Consider the following 24,397-nt stretch of genomic DNA (forward strand, 5'->3'; position numbering starts at 1 on the left):
ACTGTATTTATTTTACTCTGGCACATGCTTCCAAATTCCCAAACAAGAATTCTGCTCTTCCAACCCTACCCTTCCATGAATCATCACACATTTCTGAGTGGTGTGTCAGTGTTGGTTTTGTGTGGAGCCTGAAAGTGCAAATATGCCCACAGATTTCCAAGTGCTGATGGTGTGCTTCAGCAATGGTCTTTAGAGTAATGTGTGTCCTGGTTGTACAAGCGCTTGGCAAAGCCAGGAAGCATCTACTGTACAGCAGAATTAGCAGTTGCTTTTGCCTGGAACATTTGTATAAATTTGAAGTGATTCATGTAGCAGTGCTTGGTAATCTCTGATTTAGAAGATGGATTGTAAGTAAAATAAACTTCGAGAACCTGACCTTCAGATTTTCAGCTCCTAAAATATGTAAAATCAGCAAGTTTTCACTGGACTGAGATATAATAAGGCTTAAATCACATTGGATTGAAGGAAAAATAATTTTAATAATGAAAATACGTAACATATTTTTGGAGTGTATTCATTTTTGTGGTTTAAAAATATGTATTTCAATTACATGGTTGTGGCTTTGCCTTTTGCTGATGATGGAAAGGGACATGGCTTTTGCTCTTTAAACAAAAGCTGTTTCTTAGAAGCTCAGGCTGTATGTATAAGACAATTGTATGTGAGCTGGTGAAATTTAATCCACTAAGTAGCTCCTTGTGTAGCTGAGAGTTAACAAGTAGCTGTTTTCCTAGATAATGGCAGATTAGTACCTCCCTAGTAATAGTTAAAAACTCCAGTGTATCAAGACCATAATGTCTTTAGGCTTTCTCCTTGCAGTTTTTCTCCCATAATGCTGGCTCTTGGTACTTGACATTAAGACTTCTTTCATTAAAAGGTTGTTACTGTGTTGGTCTGTTTAAAACTTTGCAACCACCTTCTTGGCACTGTTGAGAGCTCTTTAAGATTAAAGGCTTGAATTGTAAATACAACTAAAGCTAATAGTGCGACAACTTTTTTATAAAGGATGCCTTCTTTTTAGTTAAATTTAATGTTTTGCTTATCTTCAGTGTTTATGCTAAAATATGTATGAAATAGTCTATACAAGGGAATTACTTGACTTTAGAACAGTCTGTACTTGCTGAGACATTTTTTTAATGCTTTCTCCAAAGACACAGACAAGCTGTAGTTCAGGAAAATTACTCCATCAGGCATAAAATGTGTGTGTACCACAGGAAGTGTTGTATTCAATATGGTCAGGATACCACTGTTTTAAAGCAAATTGGAATTCATTATTTTAGCCTTCTTTGAGTATGCAAGCAAATGCAGAAATTAGACTAGAAAAATCAGGAAGAAATTTTTAAGAGGCCCACAACTTTTTAAATTCCTTTTTCTTCTGGCTGCAGGTGCAGACTGTTTTCTCCAGCTTTTGATGAAGTGTTAGCACTGTAAATTCGTTCGTTTTTAAGATTTTATGAGATGCAAAAATTCTCAGACAAACAGACCATAGATAACAAAGTACTGATGATATTTGTGCTGATATTGTGTAGTTTGCTGTTTTATTATTTATTAAAGTGATGTTGTAAGGTGTTGTATAATACTGACTGACTTCTTATTAAGCAGACAGTGATAGAAAACCTTGACTGGTGTGTGTTCTTCTCCCTGTTGCATCTGACACCTCCTCTTGAGGTGTCATTTCTAGTGCTAAGGAGCGCATAGCCCTCACTTCCCCAGTGCAGAATGTTTTTCTTCTCATGTTGGAGAGTTCATTCTAGTCCTGCAAAACTTGCAGGTGATTTCTTTGCACACTTGGAGAGAAGGGCGAGAGCAATAGTCTGTATTCTGTTTTTTCCTTTGCCTGCTCACTTTACTATTCAAAAGCAGCAATAGGTTGTTCTACAGGTAGTGGCTCCCTGGCAGGAAGAGAAGTGGAGGGGGCATGGGGGATGAAGGAAGGAATAAAAACCAAATCCAGTCGCAAAGTCCACTTTAGGCTAACATTCTGAAAGGAGTAATTCCCACTTCCACAAAAATGACTGTGGAAGCTGTCCATTTCAGTGGTGGTAGAACAGGAGCTCTAGAGCCACAGCAGCCAGTGTGCTGTCCCTGCCCTTTGTAGGGGCTTGAATAATTTGAACAAGCATTGGGCATGCAGACCCAAAGAAGGTAAAAGCAACACCCAGCTCTTTGAGTGGAGAGCATCGCAGAAGTTCTAATGGTTATTGTCACTGTAATGGGAAATCCATGATTCTTGATTTCTGTACCTGGCACTGAGAAAAGATCTCTTCATGCCACCACCTTTTGCTGAAAACAATGTTGTTCTGTTTGGATTTTATGGGTGGGATTTTTTTTAGTATAGAGAAATTCCATGTGTGTGCATGAAATAATTTCTCAATCTTGTTGTATCTTCAGTGAGAAGTGACAAGTTCACTGGCCTTCATATATACACAATGGGATTAGAAATTCAAACTTCCAGATAAAGATGGGAGTCTTCTGTAATTTTTATTACCATTATTTTAAAAGAAAAAAATATGTCCCTCTAGGTAAATTACTGTGAAATATTTGGAAAGGGAAATGGCCTGAATGCTCTGCTGAGGATTTCTTTTTATTGTTTTTTGGTTTTTTGTGGGGAGAAGGTTGCTTGTTTTCCTGTAATTCAGGATTCCTATTGTAAGTCAGATTTATGTGAAACTAGCATTTCTATAGAAGAGGCTTCATGCTTACATTTTGAGTAAGAGTGAGAGCCAGTCTTAAAGTTGCGCCCAATTTGCTTAATCACTGTAACTGGAAACGTGCACAATGACATGAGTACAGCTGACTTAAAGGAATTCACTGTTCACTGGGAAATCCTCATGAATTTGAGTACGTGATTGGACAGATACTTGTTTGTGTTTTCATGTGTTCTTGTTGTTTCTTTCTCAGAAAATAACTGTTTAAAAAATTACCTTTTGTAGCTATGGAGTGTTGCTGTGGGAACTGCTTACAGGAGAGGTTCCTTACCGTGGCATTGATGGCCTTGCTGTGGCTTATGGAGTAGCTGTCAATAAGCTTACTTTGCCCATCCCATCCACCTGCCCTGAACCATTTGCAAAACTAATGAAAGGTATCCATGTTGTTTCTTTCTATGTTTTTAAATAGTTATGTTTTGGGGGTATAAAATAATAATGGATTGCCAAATATGTGCCTCATTTGATAGTGTGCTGTGTACCAAGTATTTTGTTTTTCTTTACACAGCAATCTGGTGTCAGAGAGAGTTGGGTGTGTTTCTGAGGGAGGCATACATTATTAGTGTTGCATATAAGTTTTTCAGTAGCAACAGTACAGTTTGTGCTCTGATTTCACTGATTTTTTTCTACTCTGAAATTGCATTAAATGTCATAAATTATGGTTACTACTATGGATTAATACAAGATAGATTAAAATCCCAAGGGGAACAATTGCAAATACCTTTTTTTTTTAATTGTTTCTTCATGAGTGTCAAAAATGTTTTGGAACTATTTTAGAGGGAAATAAACATTGCTTGCTAATGATTTTTTCCTTGTGTTTAGTGAATTTTTCTACCTTTTTATTTATTTCTTCCATACAATATTGCTAGTTTTGCTAATTCATTTAATTATTGGCATTCATTAACAATTAAGCTGTTGAATTATTATTCATTCATTAGCTATTTAGCAAATTGCTAAAAATAGACCAAAAAATTACTATTTATACAAAAACAATCCTCTGAATATAGGTAGGTAGATGTCACCTCTGTAAACTGAGACAGAACTGGGGATGTCTTGCAGATAAAGAGAACATATTAAAATTTGAAATGCAGTTGCAAGTAACTTGAAATTCACGTAGCTCTTCAAAAAGTTCTATGTGCTATCACAAACTGACAGGATTTTGATAAATTCTAGAATGCTGGGAGCAGGACCCTCATATCCGACCATCGTTTGCCTTAATTCTTGAACAGCTTACTGCCATTGAAGGGGCAGTTATGACTGAAATGCCTCAAGAGTCTTTCCACTCCATGCAAGATGACTGGAAATTGGAAATTCAGCAGATATTTAATGAATTGAGAACAAAGGAAAAAGTAAGTTGGTTTTTCCAATTGCATGGCAGTGAAGGAAGGGTATGTGTGTATTTATGTTTATGTGATACAGCAGTTTTGAACTTTTGAATTGTTGCTTACCAATGTACTTATGCAAACATACATGCAGTTGAAAAAAAAAGATATCCACACCTGTCTCCCCAGAGAAGAGAGGTTGTAGATCTGTAAATGTCGCATTCTAGGCTCTTTTTGGAAATGTGTTATTTTTTTCTTGTATGTTTGCATGTATCACTTAAATTGGATTTATCCCTTAAGCTAATCTTTATGACTGTAAATGTTCAGCTGCTGTTGAACATTCTCCTCAGCTGTGAGAATGAAAAGCTTTTCATCCTGTTATGTGACTGTATCTCATGGCTTTTTTTTCCAAAAATGGAATTGTGCTTTTATCTCTTTTCTTGCTGAACAGACTGATCATATGGATGCCTTTCAATGTTGCAGTTTGGGATGTATTCTTGCCAGATATTAAGAAGGTCAAACTCACACACATGAATCAGCAAATCTGGTTTCTTTTGTTTATTACTCAGATTTCTGTCACTGGTCTTCTTTCCATAGTCTCACATCACAATATATTTGTACTAAATCAGTACTCACTGTCAATTCTCTTTGTTTTCTCTTCTACTCACTTCAACTTGGTTTTAACCGCCCTAAGTTTTATATTTTCCTTTTGACAACTTGATAAAGATAAGGGTTGGAATAGGCCAGGTGTTCTGGAGTCCCTGTTAAAAATGCTTCTGGAAGAAACAAATCCCTTCTTTGCAGGTGTTTCTTGCAGTATAATCCCAGTATATGTTTGCTGTTATTTTTCATGAAGCGATTGTAGACAAGACAGTAAACTGAGATGCAGTGACTTGTGATGAAACTTTATAGAAGATATAAAGTTTTGCCAAGTTTGACAAAAGCAAGAACTAAACTCTTGTCTTTCAAGTCACTGTTTGTAGCCTTTGTCCTTCACTTGTTCTCATCAAATGTCACAAATGGCAGCATGTGGACTTCTGGCTAGTGTTGTGTGTGACATTACATATGTACTGTAATATCAGCATAGTGGTATTAGGATTTACTGATCACCCATAATATTGCAGTATCATTATTTATTTCCTATCTACTGTTTCTTCTACCCTCTGCATTTCCCTCTTCATTTTGGTTCACAGAAGTAGGTAAGTATGTGGTGTGGTCTGCTCTGCCTGCAGTAGGCATACAGAGTGCTAGAGCTGAGTTGTGTGCCTCAGGAGCTGTCAGGTCTCTTCCTTTGCAGTTGAGTTATAGTCCCTTTACAGAGAGTAGAGGCTTCCTTTTTTTACTTGCCGTGGGGTCACCAGCTACTGTGCTCGCTTGCCTCAACCTGCCATAGAACATAACTGTTTTGGGCCCCTGCAGCAACTGCTTAACCAACCATTTTCCTCCTTTTACTCTGAGAGCAATTGTAACAGGCCTTCCTGTTCAGGTTTTTTGTTTATTTTTTGTTTTTCTGGAGGCATTACTCTAGTATGAGATTTCCTATCCAAGAAAAATCTGACTAAATTAAGTCTAGAATTAAATAAGCAGGTGACAAGATTTTGAGAAGAGTCATATTTTGAGTGTAAAAGTGAGTTAAGCTCAGTTAGGTAGGGGAAATGATAAAATTAAATTTACTTTTAACATGCTGGAGTAAGTGCATCTCCAGAGGCATCTACCCTAATGAGGTGTACTTCTCTAAGGTTGAAAACATGTAACTTTGACTTAGACAAGATTTTCATATATATGCAGGGTTTTTGAATTTGTCATATTATCAATTTTGCTATGAGCTACTAGTGTGAAGGTCATGTCTATAAAGTATTTATATAATAATATTATTACAAAAATCCTCTGCATGCAGTCTTATTCCTCCTGTAAAAGAGGAACTTCTGTAGCTAGAGGGATTTCCTCAAGGGCTTACTGCAAATGAGTGATGGTGACGCCTACTTGAAGAGAAGATCACAATCTTATTTTGACAAATGTTCTTGAGCAACTGAAATACAGAATTCTTTCCAAGCTTCCTTACAATGGGTGTTTTAATTGTAGAGTGGTGTGGAAACATTGCCTAACTAATTGCAGTAAGTCTGGTTTTAATTAGTTTATTTGGAAAAGAGTAAATACTTAATCTCTCATTGAGGAAACACTTTTCCTTCCTCTAGACTGTGTACTGAAATGTACTCTGTACATTTCAGTACAGGCTGTCAGTTTCTGCCTGGTTGCTGAGCTTCATGGAACATGGATTTGAGGGCTGTGAAAAGTGGAAAATCAACAGTCTCCTAATGTACCTTTATTACTGTACTAATGCAGTAATAAAGATCTTCTCTCTTTAAACTTTTAAGTATCTCTTTTCTAAATCTGAATTAATGTAGTTTCTGCTTTCAACTCCTGTTTTAGGTTGTCCTGTTTTGAATGGACAGAGGAGGAGGAAAGTGAGGATTTTCAGGAGTCACTAAATTTAGTAAAAGATATTTACTAAATTTAATAAAGATATTTAATATCTTTTAAAAAATTTGGTTCCCAGTATTGGGTTGAAACAAACTCACTCAAAATTAGTATACCATATGAAATTTGTCAGTCATATCATTTAAATTTTAAACCCATGATAAGCAGAGTATGTGTGCTATAGCTGTAAAAAAACCCAGAAAGTGTCTGAAGAACAGACATGTCTCATTGAACCAGTTTGCTTCAGTGCCAGCCTGTCTTTTGACATCCATAGTCTTTTTGGAAAGAACATTTGAACATTTTCATTTGAAAACACTGAAATAATACAGTTCACAAAGTAGTTTTTTGCTTTAACAATGTGAAATAAGGAATTCGTCTGGCATACAACATTGCTGGATACCAATGAGCAGAATTAGACAGTTCTGAAATAAAAACTGAACAAAGTCAAAACTAAGCAACACCCCAATTATAAAATTGTATAATGTAAAAATTAATTTTAAATAGAAATAAATTTCTTAGATATCCTGAACTTTTAGCATAGCTTTGTTTCACAGGATAGTTTTCTGAGTTGAATTAAGTGGAATTTACACAATCATGTGAATAAAAAAGTCATGAGAAACATATAGAGTATGAGTCACATCTAGTTCTCCTTTTCCTATACTTCCAGTACAGTGTTATTAGCAATATAGACTGTAAATGTTCTACGTCTGTTTCCTGTGTTATATGCCCCATGCTATGAAGGAAAGTCTGAAATTAGGGAGGTCTTAAATTTCAGATGTATTTTAACAGATTTTGGAAACTGAAGATTAAGATAATTTTAAGATGCTAGGTTTGCAGCTATTTAGCCTTGGTTATTCATTTACCCTGGAAAATTACCTAGCTTCCTTATTAAAGCTTTTCCTTTTGCAAAATTAAAAAATAATAAAAGAAGAGCTACTCTTCTTAGAATGGTGGCTTGGGAGTCTGTGTGCTGTAATTCAGTGGTTAGTAGCTGTTTGATGTTACAGATATCTGCTGGATTTAATTAAGAAACAGCTGTCTTATGACTTAGTTTATCCTATTGCACTAATCCCCATTCAGTGTAATACTGATTGCTTTTCTAGATAGAAAAGTGCTACTTAATACGTGGCTGAAAAACAGGAAAGGTTAGAGAATTTAAGATAAAGGCAATAATTTGTGTATTCATCAGGTCATTGTCCTTATGTTAAAGTGTCGGAGCTGTCCAATAGCAGCCCTCATGCTGTGCAAGAGCTTCTCATCATGTGAAATACTTGAAGTGCATTTTTTGCTGGGCTGTTAGCTGATAATCTTTGATTGCATGTGTTGTCCCCATTTCTACTGCTTGCCTGCTTTAAGTGGAGTGACTCAAGTTAATTGGTTTGAAGGAAATTGTGTAATGCTTGATTCTGAATACAGAATCTTGGTTTGTTCAGAATGGAGGACTTGCAGAAGATTGGGCATGTTGCATGTATATAGTGTATCATAAAAATTAATCAGGAAATACAACCTATTGTGCACTTCATATGTCCTTTAATACTGCCTTCACATTATTACTAAGTTTTGTTTTTGTGAATCTTGTCTTCAGGAGCTTCGATCCCGAGAAGAGGAGTTGACAAGAGCAGCTCTTCAGCAAAAATCTCAAGAAGAATTACTGAAGCGCCGTGAGCAGCAGTTAGCGGAACGCGAGATCGATGTACTGGAGCGCGAGCTGAATATCATGATATTCCAGTTAAACCAAGAGAAACCCAATGTCAAGAAGAGGAAGGGCAAGTTTAAAAGAAGCCGGTTAAAACTCAAAGATGGACACAGAATTAGTTTGCCTTCAGGTTTGCAATTTTTTTAAGGTTCACTGTATATGTAATGATTAAATATGCCAGCTTCTTCGCTTCCATGGTTCATGTTTTCAGCGTTAGCTACTATTTTATTTTGTTGTCAGATTCTTCTTCTGTAATGCACAGAAGTGTTTGGTAAGAACTGTATAGCTCCCTTCCCACAAGGAAAAGCTTTCACATACCATATTCTCATGAAGTAGTCCTCATTTCATCTGAAAGAATGATTCAGCGAGAAGTCCATCCCATTTGGAGGGAAAGGTCACTAGTATGAGAGCCACATGATTTAATACTGGTTCAAAGTTCAGATTTTTGTTATCATTGTTTCTGTATAGCCAGGAAGGTACTGTTTTACTACATGCCAGAACTTTCTAACATGATGGAATATTAGTGCTGTTTGCCCTAAAATTGCAAATAACGTGCAGAAAAACAGTGCTGCGAGAGGCTGGGGATGTACAGGTGCAGTAGGTCCAAACTGCACACTTACTGCAGTTGCAAGTACAACACAGCAGTTACAATCTTCAGTGCCTTACTTCTTGCAAGAAAATGCATTAACAGCAGCAGCTGATTATTTCAGAATACAGATATGGTATAATTTGAATGTTAGAGCATTTCATTCCACCTATGAATGCATTAAAATGCCTTATTTACGAAGGAGACGTGTTTGTAGACAGTGAGGGTCTTTCAGTTCTGAGGGGCTGGTTTAGAGATGCCTTTTTAATGTTACCACCAGATAGCACTTCACAAACTCATGGTTTCACCAATGATTGGAAAGCCTTCATCCTGGGGTTGGTGGGCTTCCTTTCAGTGGCTTCCAGGTCAAGTCTGACAGGTTATTGCAAATGCATTAAGAACTTGATGCTGTGTTAACACAAGTCTGACCAAATTGTAGCTATCTGGCAGCTGGAAAGACAGTCAGAGGGCAGTAATGTTTAGAGTACTATTTCAGCACTAGTGAAATATTTTTCCTTACTTTAAAAATAAGAGCAAATAAGATAAAAGCCACCCTACAACCTCCCAGACAAACATGGTACATTTATGGGTTTTAGTTATATTTTTGCTGGATTGCAAGCTTCAATTGAATATTTGGTCCTTTGTTTCCAGTTCTGCTTGTATTCAAATTGAAACAGTGATAAAATAAATATTTTCATTCAGAATAGCAGTTAGCTCCTTGTTACCAAGAACATCCAGATGAGCTTGTCCTTGAGACAATTGTATTCTAAGAATAGTGTACAATATAATTGCATTGATGATGGGTATTAGAGTGGCATATTAAGGTTAATTTCATAAATTTTTTCCTCCTCAATATTTGTTTTTCTTTTTTTACTACTTTGCTATAAATATTTGTAATTCTGTAGTTTACTGTCATGATTTTCTGACATGAATAAATGTGACTTTTTGTTACTGCTTTTTTATGGTGTATATGAATTACATGCTAAAAAAAATAAGGCAAATCTCATGGGAATGAGTATTGATTAATTTGTAATTAAATACTGATGGGCATTTTTTGCCCCTCTTGTGACAACCTAAAAGATTTAATAACTTGGACCTACTTAGTGTGGTTCATATTCTTGCAAGACTATCACATGAAGGTGTGAAGTCTTGCCTGTTTGACTCAAAATCTAAATTGTTACATTTAGAGTTTTTCAATGTTTTTAATATGTATATCTCTTACCTGTTTAAAAAATTACATATAATGAAGTCTAATTCATTATATAACTTTGTTTAAAGAAGTATAGCAGCATGTTTTTCTGAGAAGTGTTTTATTCAGAACATTAAAACTGATTTGTTTTGCTCTCTTATAGATTTCCAGCACAAAATAACAGTGCAGGCATCCCCCAATCTGGATAAGAGGAGGAGTTTAAACAGTAACAGCTCTAGTCCATCAAGTAGCCCCACAATAATTCCTCGTCTTCGAGCTATACAATGTAAGTGTCCACTCATTTGATCAATAGAGAGTGTTCCATATACATACTGAAATGTTGGAGTAGTATCAGATTCCTGGCAGATTTCTGTCTGATTTCCACATCCCTTGATTGGTTCTAACAGTTGCAACTTCTTTGAAAGGAGGGATAATCTTGCTAAAATGCTAAATAATTTTCAATAATTCAAAATTATTGTGAATGCTTTAAATTGTATCTTTACTTAATTACTTTGGGAACCAACTTGTAAACTGGGATAAAACAATGACAAATCAAAATTTATGACAAAAGGCAAAGCATCACATTTAGAACCCAAGAAAGATGAAAACAAGTTTTTATTAGGTATTGGAGTTGATAAAGGAAAAGAAAGATTCAGAGAGTAAGGGAGTCTTGTAAGATGGAAAGATCAAAGAATGAGCCAATAACCCAACTTTCTTGTGTCAGAAGAGAATCAAGCTTTAAACAGGTATAAATCCAGAAGAAATCTTGCTTTAGGTTTTCTGAAGATAGGAAAAAGAGACAAAAAAAAATTTGTGGGTATGTTCATGCTCACATAGTGGAGGTACCAGAAATGTGATCACGTTATTACAGAGAAGCATTTTGGGAATGACATATACACAGATAAAACAGTTCCTACAGGATTCACTGCTTGGATTTGTACTGTCTGATCTATTGTGCAAAGTAGATTGTCTAATTAGCCATATTCAGAGATGAATGCCTTAAGCTTCTCTCTCTATGAAATCAGTGGAACCTGTTCCAGCTGATTGCTTATGGATGTTGGCTATCTTCTTTTGCAAGCACAGTCACCTGTGAGGGAGATTACTTCAAAATCTGGCTTTGAGGAGAAGGGGAAATAAGAATGCACGAGGATTTTTTCCATATGTTCTGTAGCTACTCTGTAAAGATTGATTGAATTTTAGACCAGCCTGACGCTTTGTTTTAAGTTTGGATAGAAATCAGATCTTTCATCTCCTTTGTAACACCTCTGCCTTACGAAATCCCCTAATGTCTAAAGGGGAGCAGTGATGTCTTCTCTGGCACTTCAGTATTTGTTTGAGCTGCAGTGGATACAGTTGGCAACACTGTGGATAAAGGAGGGAGGTGGACGAACCCTGTCTTGCTTTATATAATGAAAATTTGAGATGGAAGGAAAATCAACTGGAGTCTTTCTCAGAAGTTAGATGACAGAGTATTTCTGTTGTCAATTGTTTCCTGTCCTCAAAATGTGGTGGGTTTTTCTGGTTGGTTGGTTGGCTTTGGTTTTTGCAGAAAGGCAAAGAAAGGCTTCTCTTAGTTTATATGTAATTATGACATTTTACTATCTCATTTTATCTTTGATTCTTCTTGCTCTGTGAGGACATGCTTGGAAATGAAGCAAATGTCAGGTATTGGCATGTTTCTGAAAACTTGAATTTTCTGTGTTTGTTTTTTTAATTGCATAGCCTTGTGTAAGCTATTGCAGTGCCACTCCTTGCATGTGTGCTAAGTACCACTGAGGATTTTTTTTCTTCTTTATTTGAGCAGGCATTTGTATTCATAGGGCTTCAACATGCAGGACAACATAAAGGCTGTCGTTTAAAAGAAGTACATGTCTGCTTCTGGGTTTGGATCCTTAGGTTTTTACCTAAAAGCTTATCAGATATCTCAGGAGTATCTAGCTGAAACAATTTAGCTTCCACACCCATCTGCACCTGTGCAAAATAAATTCCCTTTCCCACAATCATGTTTTATCTTGATTTAACTTCAAAGTGTCTTTGTTTCAAGACGACTTGCTCAAATACAGGTGATTTGAACAGGCATATGTAACAGCTGGTTACTTGACTGCTTCACTTTGTCTTGAGCAAGTCTAGCTTTCAAATCTAAGCATTAGGTTAAAAGAAAAATCTAGTTAATTTCTTATTGAAACAAATTCTGATGATTTTGAAAGGAGATTTGGAGGGAGAAGGAAAGCCACTAAGGTACATATTCCATAGGAATGTGGTTGAAAATGAGAGTGTAAGGTAGGCAAATGTAGTGCCATTCTACAGTGTGAGCTTTGCTGGTGAGGTGTATGGTGAAGAAGGAGCAGAATCTGTACAGTGAAGGAACAGCAGAACCATGGGCATGTAAATGCCCCCTTATTTATCATGCTGTTGTAACTGGCCATGTTGTTTTTCTCCTAGGTCTCTCTATCGTATCTGTTAGCATGCCATCATGATTCCAAGCTAATGCTTCAGTTAGTCAGTGGCATGTGAAAATCTACCCTCCCAGGTCGGGTCCTAGAAAGAGGATCCTTTAAACCCTATTGTGAAAACCCATCATTAGAAGATACTTAATGCCTTTATAGATCTAGGCTTTATGACCCAAAGATAAAAATATGAGGGAAAAAGTTCTGTTGCTGAAATCAATTTGACTAAGATCTCTACTACGTTCTCTTAATTTTTCCTCAGTGATTCCAAAAACAGATACACACACAGCTAATGGCCGAAGAAACAGTGTATATGTGTACCAGCAAGATGTAGATATCACAAGTGAATATGAACTTCCCTGTGGGGTTATGAAAAAAGGCAAGATTTTGTTATGTTTCCAAGGTGCTGGTTATGTTTAATTTATCAGCTGAGACAGTGACAGACTAAGCATTTAATGGAGGTTAGACACTTTAAAGTATAATTTGTTTTGGTGTAGGGAGAAAGAAAATGTTAATCATAGTCACAACTGGAATATTTGTTTCTTTTGATACCAGTTGTCCACAGAATATATTTTATTCATTGAACTTAAGTGCTCAGTCTAATTCACTTGTCTGAATTACCTAAATATAAGGTTCTCAGTTAAAGGAAACATGGAAAATGTGATTGCTTTGCTGCTTTATCTTTGATCTGGGTGTCTTGTAAGCTCATAAATCACTTTTCTTTCTTGCTCCTCTTTTTGGATCAGTGAAGTTTTCGTGGTGCTTTTAGTAAAAGAAAAAAACAATCACAATTTTTTTTCTACTTCTGTGTTACTGTGTCAAAATGGTTTTGCCGTGCAGAACATACTCTGTTCTGTCAAAATATTTTGGGTTTAGAAATAGTATTTATGTGTGTGGGTTTTGTGTTTTTAAATCCAATCTCCAGTAACTTCAGATGAAAGCAACAGAACTTGGGGAAGGAGCACAACATATCACCAAGAAGAGTTTGAAGATGTAAAGAGAAATTTCAAAAAGAAAGGTTGTACATGGGGACCAAGTTCAGTTCAAACAAAGGATCGTGCAGATTGTAAGGACAAGTATGTCTACTACATTTTGGTATTTTGATGATACTAAAGCCTTCTTTGTGGCATAGGTAGTGAGTGAAAAAAGTTCTGCTGTGTCTAGTTACAGCAAGAATTCCTACCTTTTAATTAATTTAGAAATTACATTACTGATGAGTAGCTCCCCCACGTAATCTTGAGGATAAATCACCTACTTATGTTAAAGATTTATTGATTCTTATCTATTACCCTTTATCTCTGTTTTTTTGACATTTGGAACATACTGGGATGCTGAGCTACCAGTGCATACCAGACATTCATGGCCTGTCTTTTTTGCCCTTCCTCACATTATTTTGAGGAATTGCAAGCATGGCCCCCACTGGGTACTTTCAGCATGATTAAGTAAGACTGACTGATTTGGCATATGTGAGGCACAGTTCATACCAGCAACATCCTTTATGCTGACAGACAGAGGGTGAAAAGGTTATGAAAATCAACTGGACAGCTTTACTTACAGATTATGTTTTCCAATGGCTCAAAACCAGAGATAGCAAGAATACTTTTCTTTATTTCTCTAGTATATACAATTATTTATAGTGCCTTTCTTTGTTTTTCGTGGTAGGGATATCCACTCAGTTACCTGTGGCAGGAGTTGGTTCCAGACGATCAGTTGGAATTGGGTTTATATTATTTTTGTTTGTTTAAAAGTCACTATAGTTTAATAAACTTCCAATATTCACATCATTTCTTTGAGACAATGAAACTATTGTTTCACACAGGTTTTCACAAACTTGTGTTGTTCAATAGGTAACAAAGGCCCATTTTTCATTTGCTTTCTTTTTAGACATGAAATTTTTATCATAAAAACAATGCCTGACATTAAGGCGTGTTTACATTTATAATCATATGATTCAGTGCTACTCCATCTTCTTTTTACCTTTGGAAAGGTTTTCCAGTTATGTACTGCAGGTTTAGAGTTTGAAAAGAAAATAATTTTCTCACAAAGTTTATGTGAGCATGGTATCTGTTATCTCAAAGTAACTATTGTTATTGCAGAGTAAGACCCCTTTCAGATGGCAGCAACCCTTGGTCAACTGTTTTAATGAAAAATCAGAAGGGTGTGCCCTTAGCTTCATTATTTGTGGACCAAGGTAAGAGCTATTTTTGAAAAAGTGAAAGTAGCCATATAATAGTATTAAGATCACATTCCATGTTAGAAATTGTATTGCTTGAATTCCTTAAAGGATTGTGCAGAATATTACAGGAAAAATTATGCTGCCAACTGTTTTCCTTTGCAAAAACCCCCTGTATTTACATCATTAGCAACAAAGAAATACGCGTAGTCTGTGAACTGAACCATATAGAGATTTTTTCCATATTTTTCAGTTGCAGGCTACTCTGTATATGAGGTCTGCAGTCACCACTTTTTTGTTTCTTTTAAAAAGAACCTAAATCAGTAATTGTCTTGACATTTAAATAATCATTGATGACATTGTCGTTGCAAAAATGCATAGTTTTTTAAAAACCTGTAAGCCCTGATATATTCCCACATATTAGTTCCCTGGTTTTTTGAATGAGACCTGTTGTCTAAATTTTCAAGACAGAAATGTAGATTTCAAATCTTCAAGTGTTTTAGACAACATGATGCTATTCACAGGTAAAATCACAAGGAAAAACATACTTGCTCCCTTTAGGATCAGAAGCATAATAGCTGCATGTTGCTTTTTATGAGCATTGCTATAATGGGCCATGATGATAAAATATTTGTAATGATTTTAAAATTTGCACACCCTTTTTCTATACTGTGGATTCTCCTATCTGAGAGCATTAAGTTCCCAGTGTCAGGAAAAAAGCCTGTGATATAACTTGGTGTCCATACCAGCAGCTAGATTCATGCCATCTGGAAGAGGAAATAGTAAGCTGCTTGGACACTGCTGGAAAAAGGCACTTTAATCTTCATGTATAGTGGTAGGGGTATAAATCAAGGCTTCACAAATAGTAATTTTATAGATTTATTAGCTTACTACTATAACCCTGCACACAAAGTTACCTTACTTGAATATCAAATGCTTTTGGTTTATTCTCTAGCATTCAATAGTTTATAGCAGAATAACACATGCAAGTCAAATAATACCTCCTTTTTATTTGTCATTAGGTGTAAGATGTCAAATTTACTTTTTACTCCAGACCACCATGACCTAATTAATTAATTGGAAAAATTTCTAATAACTGACTGGATTTTGGAACTCAGCTGAGTTGAAAGTATTGTAAAGAATATGTTCCAGATCTTATCTGCCAATTTGTGTAGAGTAAATTACTTCTCTGTATCCATACACCCAAATATTTTCTGTGTTGTTATAAAGCATTATCAAAGTGTTGCAAACACTAAGAGGTATAGGCGTGTTTCTGAAACTCAAAATGTGAGTCTGAGCTTCTGACAGCATCTAAATGGATTGTACAGTATCCTTCAAGGTTAATACTTGTGCATGTTAAAGGAAATAATGATGTACATATGCAGACATGCAATAGCTAAACAGTTGAATTGCAATCTTAAAGAATACTGTGATGTTTTACAGGTGCCAGTACTGATAAGAAACTTACCCCTGAAGGTTTGGACGGTAAAAGACCAAAGCCAATTAAGTTGCCCAATCAGGCCTATATTAATCTACCTCTTTGGAAAGATGATCAGGGAGAGAACACAGTAGAACACGAGAGCTTTGAAGAAGGAACCTCAGCTAGTTCTACAAACAGTACTCCTCAAATGACACCTACCAACAGTCTGAGCAGGACGCTGCACAAAAAGAAGACTGATTCAGTGCTGTATGGATGTGCTGTCCTCCTTGCATCCGTTGCCCTGGGCTTAGATATCAGAGAGCTGAACAAATCACAGGGTCCAGATGAACTCTTGCCTAAAGATGAGAGGAAGAAGCGTGATGGAATATTTCAGCGTGCTTCAAAATTCCGCAGGAGTGCCAGCCCTACACGACTGCAGTACAAGAAAGAGGAAACAAGTGTTCCATCCCTAAATCCAGCCTCAGACACTGTGAATCTGCTCTCTATGCCCTCCATTTCTACAAAATGCCTGCTTCAACCTGATAGTGAAGATGCTTTTGTAAGCACTGTGCTCGGTGATTGTGGTCAATGTAGTTCCATGGACAACCTTTCATCCCAAACCTCTGAAAGTAAGAGAGAACAAAGGATACAGCTGGTTCCTAACACAGTTTCAACACAATTGAAAAATCAGCCTTTTAGTCTTGGTCTGAAACAAGAGTCTCAAATTGTGCCAAAAGATTCCTCCACAAAATTAAGTATGTTTGGTCACAGACGAACCTTATCAGATGGGAGCCATTTTCAGACCACAGGTGGGTAATTAAGAACTTCCAAGAATCTCTAAGTTGAGCTGATGATAAAAATTTAAGCATAAAATAATGTCTTTAAATCTGGTTTACATTGAAATGGATAAGCTCATGATCAATGAGTTTTTGAATAGAAGTTCTAAATTTCAATACTGGTATTCTGGGGTGGCATAAATGTTATTCTTCATGATGATAAAATATCAATAAATGAAGAATATCAATATTGAAGAATATCAATAAATTAATAAAAGAATATCAATAAATGATATTCTTCATTATATTCTGTGCATGTGTATTTTTTTTTCAGAATAACTGGAGAAGTTCATGGGACTTTATTCCAGTATGAATATTCATCCAGTTATTAGGGGGTTAGTGCTTTTTGTCTACATATCTTTTGTAGCAAGAAAAAATAAATTTTGATTGTCGGTTGCAGTGAGTCTAGATACAAACATGTTACTTGAGCACCACTGGTCTTGTCTTAGGAGATTCCTCACAAAGTACAAACCTCTTCATTTTTCTGGTGGAAGAAAAGCCACTAGTGTTTATGGCAACCCAGTTTTACAAATAGCAAGGAATTCAAGAAGTCAGGTCATTTAAATTTGCATTTCTTTCTTTGGGCTTTCCTTCCCCTAGCTAATGGAGTTGCTTCAACCAGTGATGTCTCCAGACTCCCGGTCCTGTCAGTTCCTGGAACTCTGCCCTCCCCATCTTTTCAACAAAGAAGCAATCACAGTGGTGTTTCAAATGAAAAGCAAAGTGCTGTCAGTGCTATCTCAAGGCCTAGACCTTCTTCTCTAAGAAGTAAAATCGATGCATGGCAGATTATTCCACGTATTATTAAACCAAACTCTAAAGACTCTGAATGTTCAGAGGGCAATGCACACCCAGATGTTAACTTCTTGCCAGATACTGAGGAAAGAACTAACTGCCACATGCCCTCATTACTTGATATTGATGTGGAAGGTCAAAACAGAGACTGCACTGTGCCTTTATGCAGAATGAAGAGCAAAACTTGTCGGCCATCTATATATGAACTGGAGAGAGAGTTTCTGTCCTGAGTGCCTTGCGTTTTAAAAATGTTTGCTTCATAAAGGGGAACAAATGTAAAATTCTTGTCTGTCTAACACTTTGTGCTGCTGTTTTCTGATGTACTGTGACAAATAGTACCAAAATTATTAAAATGGGCAGCTAATTAAGTGTAGTAGGTGCCTTTTTCAAATGTTCCTTGGAATCCCAGCTAGTAACTCTAAAAGCACAATGCTGCAAAATCATGTTCTAGGTGAACTTCGTAAGTATATTTTGAATGATTAAAATAAAATGCCCACCTCCCTCTGCTGTGTCACAGAAGTTTTCTTTAGGTTTGAGAGGTTTTGCTAGAAATTTAATTTTCACACATTAAAAGAATGAATGACATATAGAGCAAGGTTGTGTTCTGTCAAGGAGAGTTTCACCTAAGAAGTGGTGGTCTGCAGCTTGCCTCTGTGGCTTGTAGGTTCAGGGAGAGGGACAAGGAGTTTTGAGGTGCAGGTACAGGAGGCTCTGTTCACTCCTCATAAAGGAAGTGTTTGCTTGCAGGCATTTGATACTGAAATTGGTTAAGAACCAGGAGCTAAATTTGTAATTTTTGCCCTTGGTTATTGTGAGAACTTTCTTAGTTTCTCCAGGAAGTTACACTGCTCGTATAAACATTTCAGTTTCAGCCACCATATCGATTTGAGAGGGTAAACTTCAGTATTGCTATTAGAGTAAAGGTATTTGACATACCTTGTAATGTGAAACAACATTCCTTGTAGGTAAGGATACACTGGAACGTAAATATTTGTACTCTTAACCTTTTGAAGACTACAGTGTTTGCACTGAAAGCAATATTCTTGAGTTTGAATTTTTTGTTTGTGGTGAAGGGGTTTGTCCTCTTTCTTGTTTTTTAAACTCTGCTGCACCTTGTATTGAAGAAAGTTGGTGGGTTTTAAGGATAATTGGTTTTAAGTGAGCCAATGGTGCATTTTATTGCACTTAATTTTAAAACTCCTATATTTTAATATGAAATTTTTCAGTATAATCTCTGTAGCTTTTCTTCCTAAGGTACTACTGAGTGCCTGCTTACTCAAATTTAGGAATCAAAGGACAGAAACAGATGTGCTTGACTGGTTTTCAGTGAGAGAAAGTTTCCAGAAAATTGCCAGTAGTTAATTGTGGGGGGAGGAACATTTAGCTTTGATAACACTGGTAGTTTAATTTTTTACAGTATCACTAAGTGAATGATTAAATAAAACCAAATGTACAGTATACTTTCCCTGATGAAAGCATTTTTTAGATTTAAAGGAACATCCCTCATTTTCCAGTATTTGAAGTCTTAATTTTGCAGCTCATTTGACATTTAAATGGTTTTCATGAATAAAATTAGATAATGTTAGACTAAAAATACTGTGTTCCCATCCGAATGCTGTTTTGTTAAGACTCGTATTTAAATCTTTTCCTCTCCTTTACTCTGGGGTCTGAGAGTTTAGATAGAATACACAGTTGCTAAAAGTTTCAAATCCAAGGGATTAAAAAAGAACGTTTCTGTTCTAAGACTGTATGCACTACAGTGTCCACCTTGAAGATGACATACAGTTATACAAACAAAATCATGAAGTCTATCACACGGAGCAGAACCCAGAAAATGTAACTTCCCACCTCTCAAAGTGAAAACAGAAAATAATTTCCTTAAAGTATTAGTTTACCAAAAGTAAAGAACCACTAGCTGTCTGTAAATCTAAATGTTTGCATAGCAGATTGTTAGTGCATTTTCTTCAAACCTGTTTCTGTCGCTGTATTCCTAGTTTTCTGTCAACATGATTCAAGTCACATACTGTTATTTGTCTTCTGTTTCAACTTTAATTTCATCAGAACACTTTAATAGATTGTCTGTTCCAGTTTTAATACAAAATGTTTTTGTAAAATAAAGGCATTAATCAAATATTAAGTATAGATTAACAGCACATTTACCTTTAAGGCTTAATTAGAGTTTTTGAGCATTATATATATTTCAACTCTTTCTTTATCAATTATTCCTGTGTGTAATACTGAGAGAAAAGGAGCTGATTGTATTACATATTTCTGAAGAAAGTATCTCTGTTTGGCTTTCTACAGGAAAATCTCAGGTGCTGAAGTATTTTGACTTGTAAACTTCTGTTAAGTTCTGTATTTTTAAGGTTTATATAATTTCAAGTGTTGAATTTTGCACCCTGTGTTTTGTAATCAATAGTATCAGCATAAAGAGCTCTTTGAGCTATATTGTTTTCATTTATTAGTGACTTATCTCTCTTGTAATTAAACAGATTTCTATTCCTATTCAATGAACAATTTCCCATAAGATTGGGACATATGATATGGCCAGCCCAGTGCATTCTAAGTAATTCAGGAGTTTGTATTCCATCTCTTATTCTGAGACAGTTTGGGCAAGCCATCTCAAATATTTCTCTGATGCGATGCAGTTTTTTTAAGCTATAGTCTGTAGTGCTTTATAATTGTCTTTATAGTTTAAAATTATAGGCCAGTCTTCACTGTAATTAAGAAGAAAAAACAATTCTTTCAATCATGGTTTTAGTCTATAATTCATGTATCACCAGAGAAATTTTCTATAAAGGTACAGAAATCTGGTATGCATTAAGTGACCTGTCTTGGTTGAAAGGATATTTATTTCAATGTAGGTTGATAGCCTGACCAAATAATAATTTATGTTGATTGTTTTAGCATAAAACTGAAGGTGCTTACACTACAAAGATTGAGATAAACACTTGATATGCTGTTTTACAAAACCTGATGATTTAAATGTTTTTATTTAAAAAATAAATGTTTTGTAGCTACTGTATTGCAAAGTGACCTGAATTTTCTTGAAAAAATACATTTTAATGTTTTCTTAACATGTACAGAGTTCTCTGGTGAATAACCAGGAGCTATAGACTATGGCCAGCCTGTTCTTGGAAGATTGTAATATAATTGTTAAGATTAAGAATCCAGTACAGTAACATGAGCATTCCTGTAATATCTTGCACTTGATGTGGGCAGAAACATTTAGCATAAGCTTCTTTTTTTCCTTTGATGTGACCATAATATTCTTTTGATGCTTTTTACAATATTGGCTGAGTTTCTTAGAGGAGATAAAGTAGTGGATACAAATAAACTCAGCATCAAGAATACAGGTAAGTAATAACATCCTTCTGTTGTGGGGTTTTTGTTGAGAGGTTGGTTCTTTGGGGGTTTGGTATTTTGAGGTTTTTTGTTAGGTTTAGGGGTTTTTTTTTAGGCAAATTAAGCCAGTGTTTTCCTTATAATATTTTAAACACCTTTTCTGAACTTCACTCTTCCTTGATCATGTCATGGATGTATTAGCCCATTTTTCAGTTAGGAAAAGGAAGTATCCATTTGCACAGTGACAACAGAGAAGATACAGTGAAATTCAAATAGAAATGTATTGAATTGTACATTGAATTTATAAGGTTGCAAGCCAAATCTTATAAAGACATGCCTGCACTCAGCTTGTAGTGAGACTGGCTGCGTAACAAATATTTATGTGGCCTGTGAGTGTCAGTATGGAGCCCAGATTGTAAGCCAAGCTGCAAAGGCAGTTTATTTTATACACAGTTGCAATGGTAATACAAAGATTTGTGTACAAGTGTGAGGTAATGGAAAAGACCACAGTGTAACCAACCACTTTCTTTTTTAATGCAACTATTCAGATCCCTATGGTGTGTGCACTATGAGGAGCTAAGGAGACTCTAACACATTTTTTATGCAGGTGGTGGTGCTTAAGATTGCAGTATTAGGTATTCTAAATAAGGTCCCAAGTCCTTGCCAGGATGTAGTGGAATTCTTCCTGAACAAACCAAATATGAGTCATTCATCCCAATGCTAACAGAAATCCAACATGCTTGATATAGATAGTCTGATAACATAGTTTCTTTAACCAAAATAAGTGCTTTTTCATCTAGTAAGTTGGAGAATCAAATACAAAACTATGCAGGTGGGATGGTTTTACTTTTTATTTCACAGAATCACAGGGTCATTTAGGTTGGAAAAGACCTCTGGAGATGAAAGAGTGTAAGCCCCTTTTGATAGAGCAGGCTGCACAAGACCATGTCCCTTGAAGGTCTGGGTATCTCCACGGATGGAGACTCCACAGCTTCTCTGGGCAATCTCTTCCAGTGTTTGACCATCCTCACAGTAAAAACATTTGCTCGTATTCAGATAGAATTTCCTGTTAATTGGGGGTTTTGGGTTGTTTTGTTTTGGTTTTTTTCTTGTTCATTGATTGCTTTTGGTTCTGCTTGTTTGCTTTCTGTTTTGTTTTTTTTGTTTGTGCCCATTGCCTCTCATCCTGTTGATGGACACTGGCTGAGAAGAGCCTACATCTCTCTTTACCCCGTTATCAGGTATTTATAAACAATGATAATAAGATCCTCCTGGACTCTTCTCCAGACCCAGCTCTCAGCCTTTCCACAGATGCAAGTTCTTTGCCAGTCTTTGTGGTGCTGCACTGGATTTGTTTTACTAAGTCTGTATCTTTCTTGTACTGGGGAGCCCAGAACTGGACCCAGCACTCCAGGTGTGGCCTCACCAGTGCTGGGTAGGATGACCTCCATCAGTCTGCTGGCACCATAACTAATGCAGAGAACTGTTGGCTGTCTGCTGTAAGGACACGCTGCTGGCTTCTGTTCAGCTTCTTGTCCATCAGGATTCTCAGGTCATTTTCTGCAAAGCCAATTCCCAGATGGTTGGTCCCAGTGTGTACTGGTGTGTGGGCTTCTTCCTCCCCAAATGCATTTCTGCTTCATGAGATTTCTCTAAGCACAGTTTTCCAGCCTGTCCAGGTCTCTCTGAATGGCAGCAGAACTATCAGGTGCATCAGCCACTCCTGCTATTTTAAATTGTCTGTGTATTGCTGAGAATACACCCTGACCCAACATCTGGGTTGGTAATGGAGGTGTTAAACCTTATCAGCTCTTGTATCAACCCCTCAGGTACTCCACCACTGACAGTTAAGCAAGTTATAATTAAAACCATCTTATATTTTATTCATACAATCTAAAGTATTTTTCCTAAGTGATTTTGGTAATTGCAATTCTTCAAATGCTTTTTTTTTTTCTTTCCATTTCAAAAATAAAGACATAATGGCCATTCTCAGCTCTAGGCCTTATTTAATTGCTTCAGTAGTTGAGATTTAGCATCAGGATGGCCTGAGTTCAGTGCTGCTCGATGTAACAGCTCAAATCTGTTCAAAATATTTGCCATTTGCTTTAAAAGCAAAGTCATCAATTCACCCCAGGTGACCAAACTAGTCAAATTTCAATCAGGTGTCACATTTGGTGTTACTTCTTTGAGCAGTCATTAATAGGAAGTCTCATGCTCTGCAGCACTGCTAAGTAGACTTTTTAAAAACATTTGTGTTATATCTGAGAACATCAGTCTTCCCTCCCACCACATAAAGTATGCAGTTGCAGGATCTGACAACTTCAATCTCTTACAGCTGCTGAAGACATTGATGAGTACTCTGATCTCTGAAGGGGAGGCAGAGAGACCACAGCTGAGAACTCCTCAGAAGCAGAACACTGTTGGTGCTTCTCCAAAGAAAGGTGCCCAGGGCAGCCATTCCTGCTGTAGCTGCAGAGTTCTTCCCATGCCAGAGAATCTGCACGTGTCCTGTTGTCTTCCTGCCAGCTTCAGATACACCTAGATAAGATCTTTGGTGTAGCAGCAGTCACCATGAATGGTCTAGTCATCTGAGGGCTTGCCAGTCCTTATGAAAGCAGGTGGTAGTCTGCAAATTTGGGGTAAAGGAGAAAATAAACAACAGGACTGTTCATTCTGCTCACTTGTTTTGCAAATCACTTGCATAATTCAAAAGTTTCTAAACTCGCTTTTATGGCAGAGGGAGTTAGGCAACAATATTTTACAAAGACTTTTTACTCTCTGCTGCCTCCCAGACCAAAAGAGACATTTGTGCCTTGTGCTAGATGCCATTTATTCTGCCTGGTAAATGATGCCAGTGGTTGGGAGGATTTTATTTCCAAGCCAGATAGAGGTAGTTGTGCTAAGAAGAAAGTGAATCAAACATCAGGTGTATCTGCCAGCAGCCTAGGTAAGGGAAAGACACATACTAGAGACATATTGTCCAGTCACTTAAGTTGTATTGAGCTCCTGGGAGTGCTGGGAGAGCCTTGCAGAGTATTTCCAGGGACAGGGTATTCACCCAGAGGGAATCCAGTGCTGTTCCAGAAGTGGCCTTCAAATGGTTGCATGCCTTTTTAACTCTGTCATTAGGGATATCTGTGTGTCTCCTTCAGTGCATGGGCCACCTGAAATAGTTAAGGCAGAAGTAACAGTAATTCTGTCACTCTTTTATCACACTTTCATCAAAATATTTATTTTTCTCACTGTGGAGCCCCACAAGTTATTGACATTGGTGGCTCCACTCTTGATAGTCAAAATTCTCATCACCAAGGCCCTGATTCCTTCTTATTTGTGATGGCTGGCTTCTGGGCTAAGATACCAACACCCGAGTTTACCCACAAGAAATACTTGTTGGACAGATACTTGTGA

The 24,397-nt window shown here is 36.6% G+C and overlaps 1 protein-coding gene across 1 annotated transcript in view; it reads left to right on the forward strand.

Annotated features, from left to right (window-relative positions):
- Positions 1-21,051, forward strand: part of MAP3K21 (mitogen-activated protein kinase kinase kinase 21) — a 41,188-nt gene extending 20,137 nt beyond the window's left edge. Inside the window, exons 3-10 of the mRNA XM_030945605.1 lie at positions 2,931-3,079; positions 3,876-4,051; positions 8,088-8,328; positions 10,137-10,259; positions 13,346-13,496; positions 14,517-14,611; positions 16,037-16,822; positions 17,450-21,051. Coding sequence (XP_030801465.1) covers positions 2,931-3,079; positions 3,876-4,051; positions 8,088-8,328; positions 10,137-10,259; positions 13,346-13,496; positions 14,517-14,611; positions 16,037-16,822; positions 17,450-17,874 — 2,146 coding nt within the window. The 3' untranslated portion in view covers positions 17,875-21,051. The remainder of the gene's footprint in view (positions 1-2,930; positions 3,080-3,875; positions 4,052-8,087; positions 8,329-10,136; positions 10,260-13,345; positions 13,497-14,516; positions 14,612-16,036; positions 16,823-17,449) is intronic.
- Positions 21,052-24,397: the final 3,346 nt, after the last annotated feature.

This window comes from Camarhynchus parvulus, chromosome 3, assembly GCF_901933205.1.
Source record: "Camarhynchus parvulus chromosome 3, STF_HiC, whole genome shotgun sequence".
Classification (NCBI taxonomy): domain Eukaryota; kingdom Metazoa; phylum Chordata; class Aves; order Passeriformes; family Thraupidae; genus Camarhynchus; species Camarhynchus parvulus.